The 15,550-nt window shown below is 38.5% G+C and overlaps 1 protein-coding gene across 3 annotated transcripts in view; it reads left to right on the top strand.

Annotated features, from left to right (window-relative positions):
• The window catches only part of PIK3CG (phosphatidylinositol-4,5-bisphosphate 3-kinase catalytic subunit gamma), a 33,115-nt gene that overhangs the window by 10,829 nt on the left and 6,736 nt on the right, over positions 1-15,550 (top strand). For all 3 annotated transcript variants that reach the window (XM_039379433.1, XM_027731922.2, XM_027731919.2), the window contains 8 exons: positions 1,395-1,460; positions 1,565-1,790; positions 5,627-5,730; positions 7,258-7,404; positions 8,638-8,728; positions 11,760-11,890; positions 12,500-12,611; positions 14,494-14,651. In XM_039379433.1, coding sequence (XP_039235367.1) covers positions 1,395-1,460; positions 1,565-1,790; positions 5,627-5,730; positions 7,258-7,404; positions 8,638-8,728; positions 11,760-11,890; positions 12,500-12,611; positions 14,494-14,651 — 1,035 coding nt within the window. The remainder of the gene's footprint in view (positions 1-1,394; positions 1,461-1,564; positions 1,791-5,626; positions 5,731-7,257; positions 7,405-8,637; positions 8,729-11,759; positions 11,891-12,499; positions 12,612-14,493; positions 14,652-15,550) is intronic.

Genomic DNA, 15,550 nt, shown 5'->3' with positions numbered 1-15,550 from the left:
CCACAGCACTTTTAAGAGTTTATAAAACTATGATTCGTTTGATGAATTTAGCAGACCTTTGCTGGTGGCTTGGTTGCTTCTTTGCAAACTGCAGACTGCAACGATCTTGAAAGAGCCATTATATTCTGTTGAATAAGTACTGCTAGAGGTTTGCATACTTAGTTGCTTCTGAAAGCTGAGCGTACTATGTGCACCCAGCTCTCTGCGCATCCCTTTGTTTTCCCTTAATCTCCCTACAGGCTGCTTCCTGGCACTCTATTTCCAGAACCTGAAGCCATTCACCAACCCCCTCAGTCCATGACAGGATTTTCTGACTCTGTTTCAGAGATTTTATGCATCTTATTTATTTTTTCTTGCCGTGGGATATACATGCATACTTTTTTTCACCATTAACCTTAATACAAAGCTCCTATAAACTTGAGTTCCTGAAGCAACAGAAAAGAAGTTGCTGGAAAAATGAGTTGAAGTGAAGTTCCCTGGCACAGCCCAGTATCTGGAAGTGTGATAGTTTTCTGGAAGACCAATTCACTTGGTTATTGGGTTGAAGAAGAGAATAACAGCAAAAAAGTTCCAATGCTGACACTTGAAAAGAATTGTTGACTTTTTTTCCACACGCTTTTTTGGCAGTAGCTTGGAAATGTCTTTGGGCTTGGGTGGAGGGGAGCAGCTTTTGGAAGAGAAAAAATACATCTGTTCTCACAGAGTCATTAAAAAAAAAGCTCTGGTGAAGTCTTCCTCTTAATTGTACCGCATCAGTACAGTATGTGTATCAGAACCTTTATTCTGTTATCAAGGGTTCGATTTGATGATCTGTGACGTCTTTTCCAACCTGGTTGATTCTATGATTCTGTGATTCATTTAGGGGTTAAAGGCCAGATAGGTGCTCTGAGAAGCTGCTCCTGTATCCCATGCTTTCTGGAGAACCCAGCAGTGAACCCTGGGGCCTTACTCCCAAAGTAGCAGATGTTGTCCAAAACCAGTACTTTATTATTGATATTTTTATTGAAGAATTATTACAAATATGTTATTTCATCTGGCAGTAAAAATTTCAAGCATTCTCAGCATCAGTCAGACTGCAGACTGTTTCCTGATCTTGCTAGCTTTTTCTACAGCCTGGGAATGATATTGTTTTGTTCACATTCCTTTATGTGCTCAGGTCGGCCTCACTGGTTAGATACTCCATGCCTTGCTTGTCACATTAATAATAAACCTGAAAAGAACCTGTTGCAAAGAAAAAGTGCTTCTTGAATGAGATACAGAGAAGCCTCGAAAAGACCTGCTTTTTTACACATTTTCTACTCCTGCAGCAGTGTATTCTGTAGATGTCAGCATACATGTAAGTGCATTGGGATCTTAAATGTGTTAATAACATGCCTTCTGTTTGTATTACTCAGGCTGTGAAATTTGAGCCATATCATGACAGCGCATTAGCCAGATTTCTGCTCAAACGTGGTTTGAGGGTAAGTACTTCAAAATACAGCCAACTTACGCTGAAGTTGCTGGCATTATTAAAACCCTTTGTCAAGAAATGTGTGCTGATTGCAGTATTTTTCTTCACCACCAGAACAAAAGAATTGGTCACTTCTTGTTTTGGTTCTTGAGAAGCGAGATTGCCCAGTCCATGCATTACCAGCAGAGGTTTGCGGTCATCCTCGAGGCCTATCTCAGGGGCTGTGGGAAGGCAATGCTGCATGACTTCATGAAGCAGGTTCAAGTTATTGAATTGCTGCACAAAGTCACAATGGAGATAAAATCAGTTTCTGCAGAAAAGTATGATGTTACTTCTCAAGGTATTTGCTAACAGGCATTTCTTTGTTGGTAATATTACTGGTTTTTTCTCTTTGGGTTTGAAAAACTAGATAGCACTGTTTATTTAGAAAATTTGTGGATAAATTACTGTCAAAGGGCATAATTTTCTTTTAAAATGTGCGTGTAAGCTAATAATGATTGAACCAGTAATAGTTTCTTCCCCCAGAAGGGGAAGAATATCACTGTTCTAGACACCCAGTGCTTTCCCATGCTTTGGCTTATCTTCTTGAACCTCACGCCATGCAACTGGCAAACAGCTAAGTTTTTGTACATAACCCTTAGCTGAATGCCAGCACTGAAGAAAGAAACAATCCAGGACACAAATATCAACTGGAAATAAAAAGTGACACTTGCCAAGAAACACAGCCTTACCCTAAGCTCTCACTAAAAGACTCTTGGCAAGAAGATGGTGGAGGAGTCCAGTACCACTTCTGCTATGCCGTGAAAGAAGCTGGTGGTGGATCAGGGCTGAATATACTGAGCATGTCTTTGAGGAGCATTTTTTCCTCTGAGACACGGATGTGGATGTGGTGTTTTTATTTCTAGTTCTTGGAAGCACTGCTTTGGAAGCCACAGTAGGATCATGCAGTGCCTGCTTACCTCTGGGGTTTGCCCACCTTCCCCCCCCACCTTCCCTAAAAGCTTGTCTATCATCATTCTTGTTACTTTCTTGGTGTTGGGGGTAAGTGCAAGAAGACGTATGATAATATTAAAGCTCTTAAAGCTGTGGAGAGACCACTTCTTCCTGTGTGTTCAGCATGGGATGTTCCAGGCCAGGAATTCCTTGGATTGGAGAGCCTTTCCACCCTGGCTATGCAGAAGTGGGTGTGGTGGTGTTTCAAAAGAAAATTGAAGGAAATATGCATTTATTCTTCAATATATTGTGTAATATCTGTTATGTTACCACATAGTGTGAGTTAAGTGGCTTACTGAAGCCCCATATAAAACATTGTTTCTAATCAACTTCCTAAATTTATCTTAAAATACTCTGTAACCTAAATGTATTTAGTCAGAATTCCGTATTTTGGAAAGAAATTTTACATCCTTGCAGATGTACATGTCTGTAACAGCAGTGGATTCCATAATACATTATCTTTGAAGGATATGTGGGCAAAGAAGAAAAGTTTCAAGAGAAAGCAATCACATTAACACCCACGAGGTTTTGAAGTTAAAGAAATCTTTGTATGTAGTGTACAGCAGAACATTGAAAGATGACTTATATAATTGACATTTTCACTGAATAAGGCTTCCTGAAAATGTGGAGTGTCCTACTAATTCTATAAGTAATGTAATTTATTCTCAGATTATGGGGGACATAATTTTTCCTACAGGCCCCCTCTACTTCTTATGTTTTTAAAAATGTATATCCTAAAATTTATTCTTTAGGTTATTGCTTCTTTTTTGCCTTGTCATTTCTATGTTCATCGTTGTTCATATTTTCAGTCTGAATGTTCTGTTCTGTTTCATTTCATTCTGTCATGCAGTCTAATCTAATTCTTGTATATATGTTTCTTCCTCCGGTGTTTGTGGATTTTTTTAAAGGATGAATTCCTTCCTGTTAAGCTCATACTATTCTAGTAGCAATCATGCTGTCAAACTGTTTCTTTAACTTTTCATGTAATCTCTTTGCTTATATTTGAACATATCAAGTAATAATAAATAAATAAATTCTTAAGATAATAATACTACATCTTTCACAGGATTATCTGCTTTCATCACCACTGTGCTAGATAATTTGTTTCCCAGAAATGTGTCTGTGCAGCTGTTTCATCTCTTAAAATGCATAACACCTTGTTCTTAAGCTAGATCAACTTGAAAATTGTTTTAGCAAGTGCCTTTGCTTTTGTTTTAAAATCAGCTAATTCCTTATCTTTGTTTGCTTCAATTAGTTGGCCTGCAGTTTTCAATTTACACTAATTGCAATGAGGAGACTTACTGAAGTAAAGCTACATTTTTCTAGGGAATATAGAGTTACGTTTTAGATAGCTGTTTCATGACCCAAGTTACTACAACCTAGGTGGGGGTTTTTTGGGGGGGGAGGGGATTTTGTTAGGGGTTTTATTTTTTTGGTTAATTGGTTTGGTTTTGGTTATTGTGGGTTTTGGTGTTTTTTTTGAAAAGTGTCTAATTATAAAGTCCACTTAGTAGCTCCTGGGTATTGCTGTCAGATTTATTTTTTACCAGAAGAAAATGGTCACCAGGCACTGCTAGGTAGTTCTTTTCTAAAACCTTGTAGTTTGTGTAACATTTGTGTTCTGTGAGTTCTTGGCTAATTCTTTTGGCTTGACTTTCTTAGTTTGATAGCAGCTCTTAAACTGTCTTCATTTTCTGACAATGTGCATTCACAGCCCAAAAAGCCAAAGTATCATGGGCTGCATCAAAAGCAGTGTGGGCAGCAGGTTGAGGGAGGTGATTCTACCCTCTTCTCTGCCCTTGTGACACCCCACCTGGATCACTGTGTCCAGATTCAGGGCCCTCAGGACAGAACAGACATGGACCTGCTGGAATGAGTCCAGAGGAGGGTCACAAAAATGATCAGAGGGCTGGAGCACCTCTCCTGTGAGGAAAGGCTGAGAGAGTTGGGGTTGTTCAGCCTGGAGAACAGAAGGCTCTGGGGAGACCTTACAGCAGCCTTGTAGTACTTACGGGGGGTTTATAAAAAAAGGTGCAGACAAACATTTTAGCAGAACCTGCAGCAACAGGACAAGGGGTAATGGCTTTAAACTAAAGGAGAGTACATTTGACTATGCATAGGGAAGACATTTTTTATGATGAGGGTGTCGGAACGCTGGAATAGGTTGCCCAGGGAAATGGAGATGCCCCATGCCTGGAAATACTCAAGATCAGGTTGGACAGAGCTCTGAGCAAGTTTTGTTGAAGATATCCCTGCTCGTTGCAGGGGGTTGGACTAGACGGCCTTTCAAGGTCCTGTCCAACTCAAACTAATCCATGATTCTATGATTATGATCCCGTTTCAAGTATCCAGGTCCATGTCTAGTTTTCTCAGTACAGTTTTTTTTTCTCTTTAATTTTTATCTCCAAAATTACTCGAACATGTATATGCATCCTCTGCTGTGTAGCTACAGTTTCTTTTAGAACAGTGTTCAGGTCTTCATCCTAATGCAGGGTAATAACCAGTGTATTGCTTATGCTGCTAACACCTGCTAGCTGAGATGAACAAAGTACTTCATATGTTGTGTAATCTGTACTGTTCTGAGCTGAAGATTCAGAAGCTTGAGGTTTTATGAATTAAAAGATTGAGTTCAGATATGAACAGTAAAATTCTCATTCATATAAACATGCAGCAAATTTTCTTCTTACTGGAATGTGGGATTAACAGGGCTGCAATATGAAACCAGTTTTAGGAGGATAGGAAATTCAGTACCTCTGTATTGTTTCTTACCAAGAGTTCGAAAGCCACAAGTCTGTCTGCATTTCTTGTCAGTTATAAGGCAAAGTATTTTTGTGTGTTCTACTGTGTTTTGTTTTTTAAATGAAAGTTGACTTTTTAATGTAATCTCTTGAGTTTTCAGAAGGACACCAAGCACTATACAGTGCTTCTAACACTGCAGAGAAAGCACACGACTTGTGTGGTGCTCGAAAACTTTAGGTATCTGAAACAACCCTGACCACTGATAGTGCAAGTTAAAGAGTCTTCCTCCATTCTTCAAATCAGGAGATCCATGAGGAAAACAATTTAAAAAGTAGCTAAGCAGAGCTTTTTAACCAAATCATGATGCTTAACAAGTTTGATTACCTGTAAGCTTTTTGCCATCCAACTTTTGATTTCATTGTGGTTTTTTACTTGTCATTGCAGTTATTGCACAGCTGAGACAAAAGCTTGAAAAATTACAGAGCAGCAAACTTCCAGAAAGTTTTAGAGTTCCATATGATCCTGGGCTAAGAGCAGGAGCCCTGGTGGTAAGTATATTCTGAGTTTCTGAAAATCCTTTTTAAAAAAAGTGTATTTGCAAGTATGTGTCATTTGGTAAAAAATCTTGCTAATATGTCTAAAGGTCTTATTTCAGTGTGAACATGATGCCATTTCATGGACTCAGTAAGTTTTTGTTCCCAGAGCTATTACAATTTTTCTAAGTGTAATGATATGCCACTGTGTGCTACAAAAAATGCAACCCATGAAATTCTAATCATTAAATGGCAATTATAATTTTTCCATTAGTTTAATCCAGGATATGTAGTGAAAGGAAATTGGATCATGCATTTGCTATGCAAAATGAGGTGTGGGCAAAGAGGCACAGTGAAGATCCTTGGAGTCACTTGATGTGCAGCAAGGACCCCACAAGAAAAGAATCCCTTGATTTTTCTCTTAGCCAAGGACCATCCAACTTAAGGAATTGCTGAATAGCTAGGTACTCATTTGGATATTAGGTATCATCAGGTCTAGATATGGCCATGTTTCTGTTAAATAAACCTGTGCCTTGGTAAACAGGCTATAGGCTCATCTGTCTTCAAACTGAGAGAATTAAACACTTCCCAGTTGTGCATGGCTGAGAGGTACTAGTCTAAACCAAGTATTAGAAGCAAAATCAGTGTGTTTCTAGAAAGTTCAAAGATTTAAAAACTTCTTTCCTTTTTCAAACCAAGGATGGTAAAAACTGTTTTGCTTTAAACTGCAGGCTCAGAGCTTCAGTTTATGAAATGTGACTATTCTAAAATACTCATCTCCTATGTCATCTCTCTCTATCAGCTCTCAAACACTAATGTGCAGTTGCTTATTTTTTTGTTTTAGATGGCTTTATTGTACATAGTAATGTTCAACCATGAATCAGGAATTCCAGAATAGAAAGTATTGCATACTGCAGTTGTATTAGCCATAGTTATTGAAGAAAACATTTGAAGTAATGCAGTTTCACTTATTGCAATGCTGAATTTATCAAGATTAAAAATGTAATAAAACTAGGGAATTAATTTTCTTATTTTACAAATTATTATGTTACATTAGTTTTAAAAATGCCATTTTCTCCATGAATTTGACCAGTTTGCTAAGGGAATTGAGTCAAGCAATATGGAATGTAGTTGCTAGGAGTCACAAGGGTGGATAATGTGGTAAATTGCATTGGACAATGATTATATTCTGTTTTTGCAAAGCACCTATTGAAGTCCTGTTTTGAGGGTCCATATTTACCAGTTTTGTCAGGATCTCTATTCCTAATTAAATCTGTCTAAAGCAGATTTACATGCCAAATCCAGTTTTGGAGAGTAAAGATACACTTTTTCCTTTATCATGGGCAGTGGTTAAAAGTTGTGCAGGTTCAGTAAGGCTTTATATGGCAATTGAACACTGTTCCTTACATGTACTTTCAGTGTGTTTTTTGTGGTATAATTGATTGGAAGTTGATAAACTATTCTGTAGCTGCTGTGTAAAAAGGTTAGTTGTGTTGACATTGGAGTACAATGGCTAGCAAGCAATAAATGTGTCTTTCACAGATAGAAAAATGTAAAGTAATGGCATCTAAGAAGAAGCCCCTCTGGCTTGAGTTTAAATGTGCAGATCCAACAGCTCTGTCAAATGAAACCATAGGCATAATCTTCAAACATGGAGATGACCTCCGTCAGGACATGCTTATTTTACAGGTATGATAGCTAAAACATATAAAGTGAATAATGTGAATATTTTAAAATATTTTAACATAGTTTTCCTTTTCGAAAGTATGTGTACCTTATCTTTACTGTCCATATGAAATATGAGGTTGTCTTTTGTTTTTTAAACTGTGTATGGCAAGGTTCTTATCAACATTGGATCATCTTTCTTGTACTGCAGTTTCTTATGTTACTGTTTTGTGGATTAATGCCAATGGGATGGGGAAAGAGGAAAGGAAGAGTGAAAGCAAGAAAACTTGTGGGTTGAGCTAAAAACTGTTTAGTAAGCAAAGGAGAAGTGGAAGAAAAGAGAAAGAAAACAAAACAAGTGATGCTAAGGCAGTCACTCACCACATCCCATGGGCAGACCAGTGTCCAGCCAGTTCCTGCACAGGGGATGGGTAACCTACCCCCTTCCTCCCTCTTTTATTGCTGAGCATGGAGTATTACTTTGGTTGGTTTGAGTCATCTACCTGGCTGTGTCCCCTCCCAACCTCTTGTGCCCTCCCTGATCTAGTGACAGTGAGGCAGAGTGAAGAACAGGCAGCACTGACGCTCAGCAAACACCCTTCAGCAATAGCTGGGACATCAGTGTGTTCCCAGCATTGCTTTGGTCACCAGCCTAAAACTCAGCACCACACAAGCTGCTCTGAAGAAAATGAGCTTCATCCCAGCTAGACCCAGTCCATACTGTAACCCTGTTTTTTCCTGCCATATGCCATACATCACATCTGGGTGTTCTAGAGATGGAATCTTATTTCGTGAAAGATGGCCTGTTTTTCTGATGAAGCATTTTTATCATTTATTTATGCAATGGGTGAAGTTAAATGAAAAAGAAATTGGTAGGTAGCATTACTGTAGTAATATTTCAGTGATTGTTATGAAAACTGGTTTGTTAGTACTTTTGGGGATATTTATGGGGAAAAATGGACGTCCTTACTAATGTATTCAACCTCACAGCATATGTAGAAGTTATACAATATATTTATTAATACTTTATAAAGGGGTAGAGATTGCCCAGTCACAGGACAGATGAGGAAGTACAAACCCTGGTTCTGTAACTGATAATCTTGAATGGCTGCCCACTTTCTGTATTTGTCTCTTAATCTGTCCAATAGCCATGTAAATTTAGCCCCAACTCAGAAATCTGGGTAGTGTTATTTGTATGAGTAATACGTAACATTCAAATAATCTGAAATAATTTAGCATTTTTTTTTTTTTTACTAGATTCTTCGAATTATGGAATCCATTTGGGAAGCAGAATCCTTGGACCTCTGTTTGTTACCGTATGGTTGTATTTCTACAGGGAACAAAATAGGTATGTGATCACACTGTAATTAGAAATTCAAAATATCATATTTACCAAAGTTGTGTATGGGAGAACTACTCTAATATGTACTGTAGTCCTAAGATAAATAGAACTTTATTGCATTGTCTGTGAGCAGCCTTTGTTTGCGTCTTGGCAGTGATTTCTGCCTTTCTGATGAATGTCCTTGAGCTGCTACACCAGCTTAACTGTGATTCCTGTGCAAGTCCAACTGCTTGGGTGGTGCTGCAAGTTTCTCTTTAATAACAATATTTAATAGGAAACAGTGGTGAAAGTGAGTGACTTATTCAAGATGTGTTTTAATGTGTTGATAAGAATGAAAAAGAGAAAAGAGCAAAACATCTACATTTTTTCCTGACCTAAAGCTTCATACCCTATACTACATAGAAGCAACAACGTGATGATCTATTTTTCAGAATTCATAGTGAGAGAAATCAAGTAAGAAATCCCAGTAAAATGAACTCTTTTTAATATACATGTGTAATGCACTTGCTCTCTAAAATCCATTGGCAAATAAAATTTCAGCATATCTCAGTAACACAGGAAACCCAAACTCACTGATAAAATACCTGGTAGTGTGACATAAGAGGGTTTCCTTTCTCCTAATATAAATGTTTTAAAATTGAATAATACATATCGATAGAATTTTAATAATAAAGGAAATGGAACATTGTAAATCAGAATACTAATTAAATATAAGGAAGATTGGGGTTTTTTTCCTCTTCTAGATGTGGTAAAATAAACCTAATATTTTAGAGAAATTTTTAGGATTTTGTATGATTTTGTTTAAAATCATCTTAAGCCAGTGTAATTTATTGAAAAAATAGAGGAAGAAAGAAAAGTTCTGCTACTGTTCCCAGCATTCTTATATTCAAGCTACAGACTTAATTATTCTTTCATGAATTCTTAATTGATTCCCCATTCCTTTGTCTCTTTAAGGAAATAATTTCTTATTTTCCTATATGCATGGAAGAGATGTAAGAATTTAGCCTCCTTTTAGCACCACAGTAGGGGCATGGTTAATCATGTAAACACTCCTGCTTGGCTTGCTGGGAATACCTGCAGCCTAAATTACTAATACCCAATATTGGACACTTTGATGTAGAGCTTATGCTTGTTTGGAACAAAACCAAAGAGTAGTGGTATGCAAATGTTCTTTCACAATATTCACACGCAGTCTTCTTACAAGCTTCTTCTTCCCTCCCTCCTAATATTTCCATGGAACTTGGGCAGTTTCTGTGTATTGGCACAAGGACAGTATCCCATGCTACACTGAACACAGGGTGAAACAGGTGTCTTACACCTGGGGCTGGCATCCCCTCCCTTGTAGGGCTTTCTCAGTCTGTTAAAGACATCTGCATTCAGTGCAGTTTGTAATTTTGGAAACGTGTCCTCTCCACTGCTGCTGCCAAGTAGACTTCTGCTCTATAGGAGGAATTTTCTCTCTATGTATCACTAGTAAAAGATCTGACACGTCTGTATGTTCCTAGCTCTGCGAGACAATTATCACTACTTACTGTGCTGCATTCTTGCCGAATTTCAGGGCAGTTCAAGCTGGCTCTTAAAAAATCATCTGCTTTAGTACCACAGATCCCCAGAAACACATCACATAGTGCATTTACTGCTGCACTTCCTCCCAGCTGAGAACCTCTGTCCTAGTTAGAGAAGATGCCTCCTGCGCCAGCTCTGCGGCCCCGGAATCAAGGAGCTGTTGGCCGGTAGAGGGAGATTTCTGAGCACAGGCAGGGAAAACCTTTTCAACAGCTGGAATGTGATCTGGAGCTCACTCCCGGGAGGAAAACAACAACTTGGCAAGCACGGACCAAAATGCAGAGCTTTTTAGTTTGGTGGTCTTGACAGTGGGTTTCAGAGGTCATATTTCCACAATAGTTTTATTACAAACAAATCCAGGCCACTGTCAGGACAGAAGAGATATTCAGGGAGTATTCAGCCATGAATTCAGTCATGTGTGGAAGGCAGGAAGAGATTACTGCATTGTTATTCTGTGACTGAAAAATTTGCACATAATGCAGTAATTGCAAAAAGGAAAAAGGTCTGTGAATAGAAATAAATTGATCTGTTTCAGAGTCAAACTGAAACGAAGTCAGAAACTGCTTTGAATTGCTTTGAGGAGAAAGGGATATTTTTCTTTGCTTGCTCATCTCTGAGCTGGACCTGAAGCGAGAAGACACTGTTGAACTTGAACCAGAGTAGGAAAATAAAATATTTCCGATTACCTAATAACCTCAGCTAAAATCTGACTTCCCCCCCCATGCACGTATGCCCAGTCCAAGGGCAGACTGCATTTGCTAGTCTTGGCTACATTGTAGAGTTGTGTTGCAGCCTCTGTTCGTGCATTTCCCTCTAGTTTCCCCTACATCACATGCTGTGTTGTCATGGACAGTATGAGGCCTTGTTTCTGCACCACGTTGCTGTGATGTGCCAGTTTGCCTTGGCGAGGGTCTGTTCACTTTTGGGACAGACCTGTGAGCCCTGACAGCCAGAGCTTTCCACCAGCAATCTCATTACCATTCCTCACTGTGTACTGGTATTTCTGAACTTTTCTGTGTATATGAACACTGAAGCTTAAGTTGGATTTACTGCAGGATGGCCAGCTCTGTTCCTCTGCCACAGCCCTGGCAACACTTGCATCCCTAGACTGCTGCAACACTGAAGCTTTTCTTCAGCTCCTCATATTTGTGAAGTTGGAGAGAAGCTGCAGAGAATGTGAATGGGGCTCAGGACAGGAGTAATTTCTCTCCTGGGGAAACACCTTATGCAGAGGGTCCCCACTCATCATGTAATACTTTCCATTATAAAAGAGGAGGATTTTAGAATGCCAGGCTATTTGTTTCAGCTGGAAATGAACAAGAACCTTGCTTGTAAAATGAATGTCTGCTCACAACCTATGAAGTTCTGTAGTCAATTTTAAAACCTAGTTTAAAATTTAATTTTGCATATTTTTAATATGCTCTGATATAAATTCAATAACTTCTTCTAACTTCTTCCTTACTTTCTCTAGGAATGATCGAAATTGTGAAAGATGCTACAACAATTGCCAAAATTCAACAGAGCACAGTTGGGAACACTGGTGCATTTAAGGATGAAATACTAAATCAGTGGCTCAAGGAGAGATGCATGATTGAAGAGAAGGTGAGTTCTTTGAATTTTTAAGTAGGATTTTCAGATGTACCCTACTGATTTAGGAGCATAGAGCCCATATGTTTGTGTTTGTTACTTACAGGAGTTTGAAAACTCCATTTGTTTTCCCTGCACTCAGCTGCAGGTGTCTGTGAAAGAGCCTTAGCATCCAGCTGGCAGCCAGACTCCTGAGGGACAAGATGCTTTTGAAATTACTTCTTTGTCAGTGGAAGTTAGAAGTGATACATGAGGAGAAGATTGAAAGGACATCTAAGAACACTGAAAGTCAGTGTAGTTTTAGAGGATTTAGAGACAGTTTTGGGTATTCACAAGTCCTTTGCTTGGGCGGGTCCACTGACCAGCTAGAGCTTTCTGCCAGCTTTTCTTCCTCAGAATGTGTGAGCAACTGTATGCTGCTTTTCTCTGTGCTGAGGGATAGAGCCTGCTCCCACAGCTCAGTGCGGGGCTGTGATCGTGATCTCTACTGTGCAGCAGTGTGTTTTATAAGACAGTTTGTCTAACTGCTGATAGATACATGTCAACAGAAAGGTACATAACTGAGAATTATTGCATTTAGTGTCTAGCATTGAAGCATTTGTCAACTCTAAGATTTATTTTTAGTTTCAGGCAGCTGTGGAAAGATTTGTTTACTCTTGTGCTGGATACTGTGTGGCAACCTTTGTACTTGGAATAGGTGACAGGCACAATGACAACATCATGATTACAGAAACAGGTGGGTTATTTTGTGAGAATTTCATAGAAGTATAGACTGTCTATACTTAACTAGATTTATTTTTCATTTTAATAAATAAGGCATTTAACAATGAATGAAGAGACACAATCCAGTTCTGTCAGTGTTGCTTACATGTTCAGGTCTTCCTGTGACATTGAAATGTATTGTCACCCCTGTTGGCCTTTATACAGGCTCTAGATATTATCATTAATAATGCCATTATTTTTCAAGGAGCAGTTTGATACAAACTAAGTCATGAGGAATGTAAAACAATTGTTTTTTGTGTCTACATCTAAGATCCAAACACCAGAAAAACATAAAGCAGACAGCTGATGATGTGTGGATGTGGTTCTGACAGAATTCAGTGGAACTGTATGTCAGAATTCAGGTGTTTTCACTTCTGAGGAACATAATTGCTTTATGTATTGTAAAAAAATCCTAGGAAATAATTGTACATGGAGTGTATTGGTTTTGCTGCTAAAGTCTGGGGAAAGTTGCAATCCTTCTGAAGAAACCCACAATTTTTTTGTACTATAAACTTTGGGAATTGTTTCTGTAGCTGCACATTGTTTCATACTAATTTTACTTACCTATGGAAGTCCCGGGAAGGACACCAGAACAAGCAGTACATATGAAGAAGTTTTTTTTGGTCTAAGGAATTCACTTTTAGTTTCATGATCCTCTTACTTCATAATTAGTCTTTAGGAAAATAAGGAAAATAGGGCTTAGTTAGAAGGCTGGATATGTAATATTCATCATATTATAGCTAAAATTTTACCAGTTGAAGGCTAGAGAGAAGTACCCTGAAGGCAGAAATTAGCTAATTGAAGACTACAGTAAAAAAGTTCAGCAGAAGTCCTTGAGGAAAAGACAACAAAGGAATGCTTTAATTTCAACATTATATATAATATAATGCAGTGTTAGTTCCTATAGGCAGAACATGAGGCATAGGTCAGTAGACAGGGAAGCAGAGAAGTGTTATTCTGCTGTGGTCAGGAGCAGGTTTGCCTTTGAGTCTTTTATGGGGGCTATCTTAAGCCTGAGAAGCCAGAAGGATGTCAGTCTGCGAGGTCTGCAGGGAGTCAGATTTGGTAGGTTGGGGGAACTTGGAAGCTGGTTTAAAATAAGGATGTTCCACCTACAGATCACTCCTGAGTATCATCTTACATAATTTGATGTTTTATCTTTTTTTATACATGTGTCACTGTTACAAATCTGTGTTTTTAAGTAACCATATTCTTTTATCCTTAACCTGGCTGCCAGGGAAAGTAATGAAGTAATCTGAAGAGTAGCAGCAAATTCCAGTCCTGTAGGTGTAGAGATCCTTAAAAGGGAAGTTTTTCATTGCTTTTGTGGGAACTGATACCCTACTGCTCTCTCAAAGCTATCAGAAGGGTGACAATACAGAGTTACTCTGCACATACAGAGTGGTTTAGAAATTGCTAATGCAGGTCTGTGAGGAAGAAGCATGTTGTAGTCAATGACATATGCCAAGGAGATGGGTAGTACCAGAATCCCATGGGTATTTGAAACACAACCCTCAAGCCTTTTCCATGTAGTGATACCCTGATTGTTATGGATCTGAGGCACAGGCTTTCCTTGGTTGATTTTTTAAAAGCTGTGAGTGTATGTTTAGAAAATACAACAGCTCTGCTGGGTTTTTAACAATTACCAAAGATAAATAAAAAGTAATTTTGCCAAAAGGACAGAATTATCTATTTCAAGAAAAAAAAAAGAGAGAAAATTGTCTTTTCTGCTGAACTAAAGAGTGATCATATATACCAAAAAAAAGAGGGTTTGGAACTACTGTAAATACAAGTAAGTGTTCTTGGCATTTTATTGTATTTGAGTGTGACTCTGACTTCTTCTTCTCTTTATGAAGGTAACCTTTTCCATATTGATTTTGGCCATATTCTTGGGAATTATAAAAGCTTCCTTGGAATTAATAAGGAGAGAGTTCCTTTTGTGCTGACTCCAGATTTCCTGTATGTCATGGGGACTTCCGGAAAGAAGACAAGTCTCCATTTCCATAAATTTCAGGTAAAAGAATGAGTATCTAGCTGCAAATCAATTAAGCAATGTTTTTTTTATCATCTGAAATGAACATTAGTGCCTTGGTTTTCAAAGATCTAGGCTCCTTGGCATTATGTTAGTAAAATGTAATGAATCATAATACAATTCTGAGATATTTTAAGCCCAACTAAGAGCAAAAATTATTTGTAGGATTATGGGAAATAGAATTCAAACATCCACAAAGCCACATTGAAAAGCTTGTTAGCAGCAGACCAGATAAGCAGTGCTTTCATTGTTTCTTATCTCGATTGAAAATACTTTGCAGAGGGCTTCAGTGCTTGTGAAATTAGAGGAAACTCATGGCACTAAGCAGAGCCTCTGTATAGTGCAAGCAGGTGTGAGGCATTCCTCAGCTGGCTTTACTAGTGATTCCCTACTGATTCTGCTCTCGAGTTTTAGTGGTCAGACTGCTGCATCTGAATAAAAATCTGTAGTGACCCTAAGCTATGTCAGATGCTGGTTTTGTGAAATGGATGGATAGATTTTAACTCTGAAAGAATGGTGTTAAAAAATCTATTCAGTTGCAACTTCTATTTGAAATTGAGCACTTCCAAAACAGTTGTGATTATTCAAGCAACTGTAGGACCTGGACAAAGAGGGAGCAAAGCAAAATGCTGTTCAGCGTGTTTAATGAAGTGGTTGAGAGCATGGCTAGTTTGAAGTAAATGTATGTCTGCGGTGTTATTCCTGTGGTCATCTTTAGAGGCTTCAAATAAGTGCCTGATTTAGAAAGCAGGTTCCTTACGATATCAAAAGAAAAGTCTCCTGCAGAGTGTGAGTCAAAGCAAAAGCCTAACTTTCATGTTCTGGATTTGCTGTGGGTGAACCAGTCCCAGTCAGGAGTCTGGTTTTCTATCCTGAGTACC

The sequence above is a fragment of the Pipra filicauda genome, unplaced genomic scaffold (genome assembly GCF_003945595.2).
Source record: "Pipra filicauda isolate LSUMZ 115617 unplaced genomic scaffold, ASM394559v2 scaffold167_size3244652_pilon, whole genome shotgun sequence".
Lineage (NCBI taxonomy): Eukaryota > Metazoa > Chordata > Aves > Passeriformes > Pipridae > Pipra > Pipra filicauda.
The sequence above is the reverse complement of the archived record's forward strand: the minus strand, read 5'-3'. Positions and strand labels throughout refer to the sequence as shown.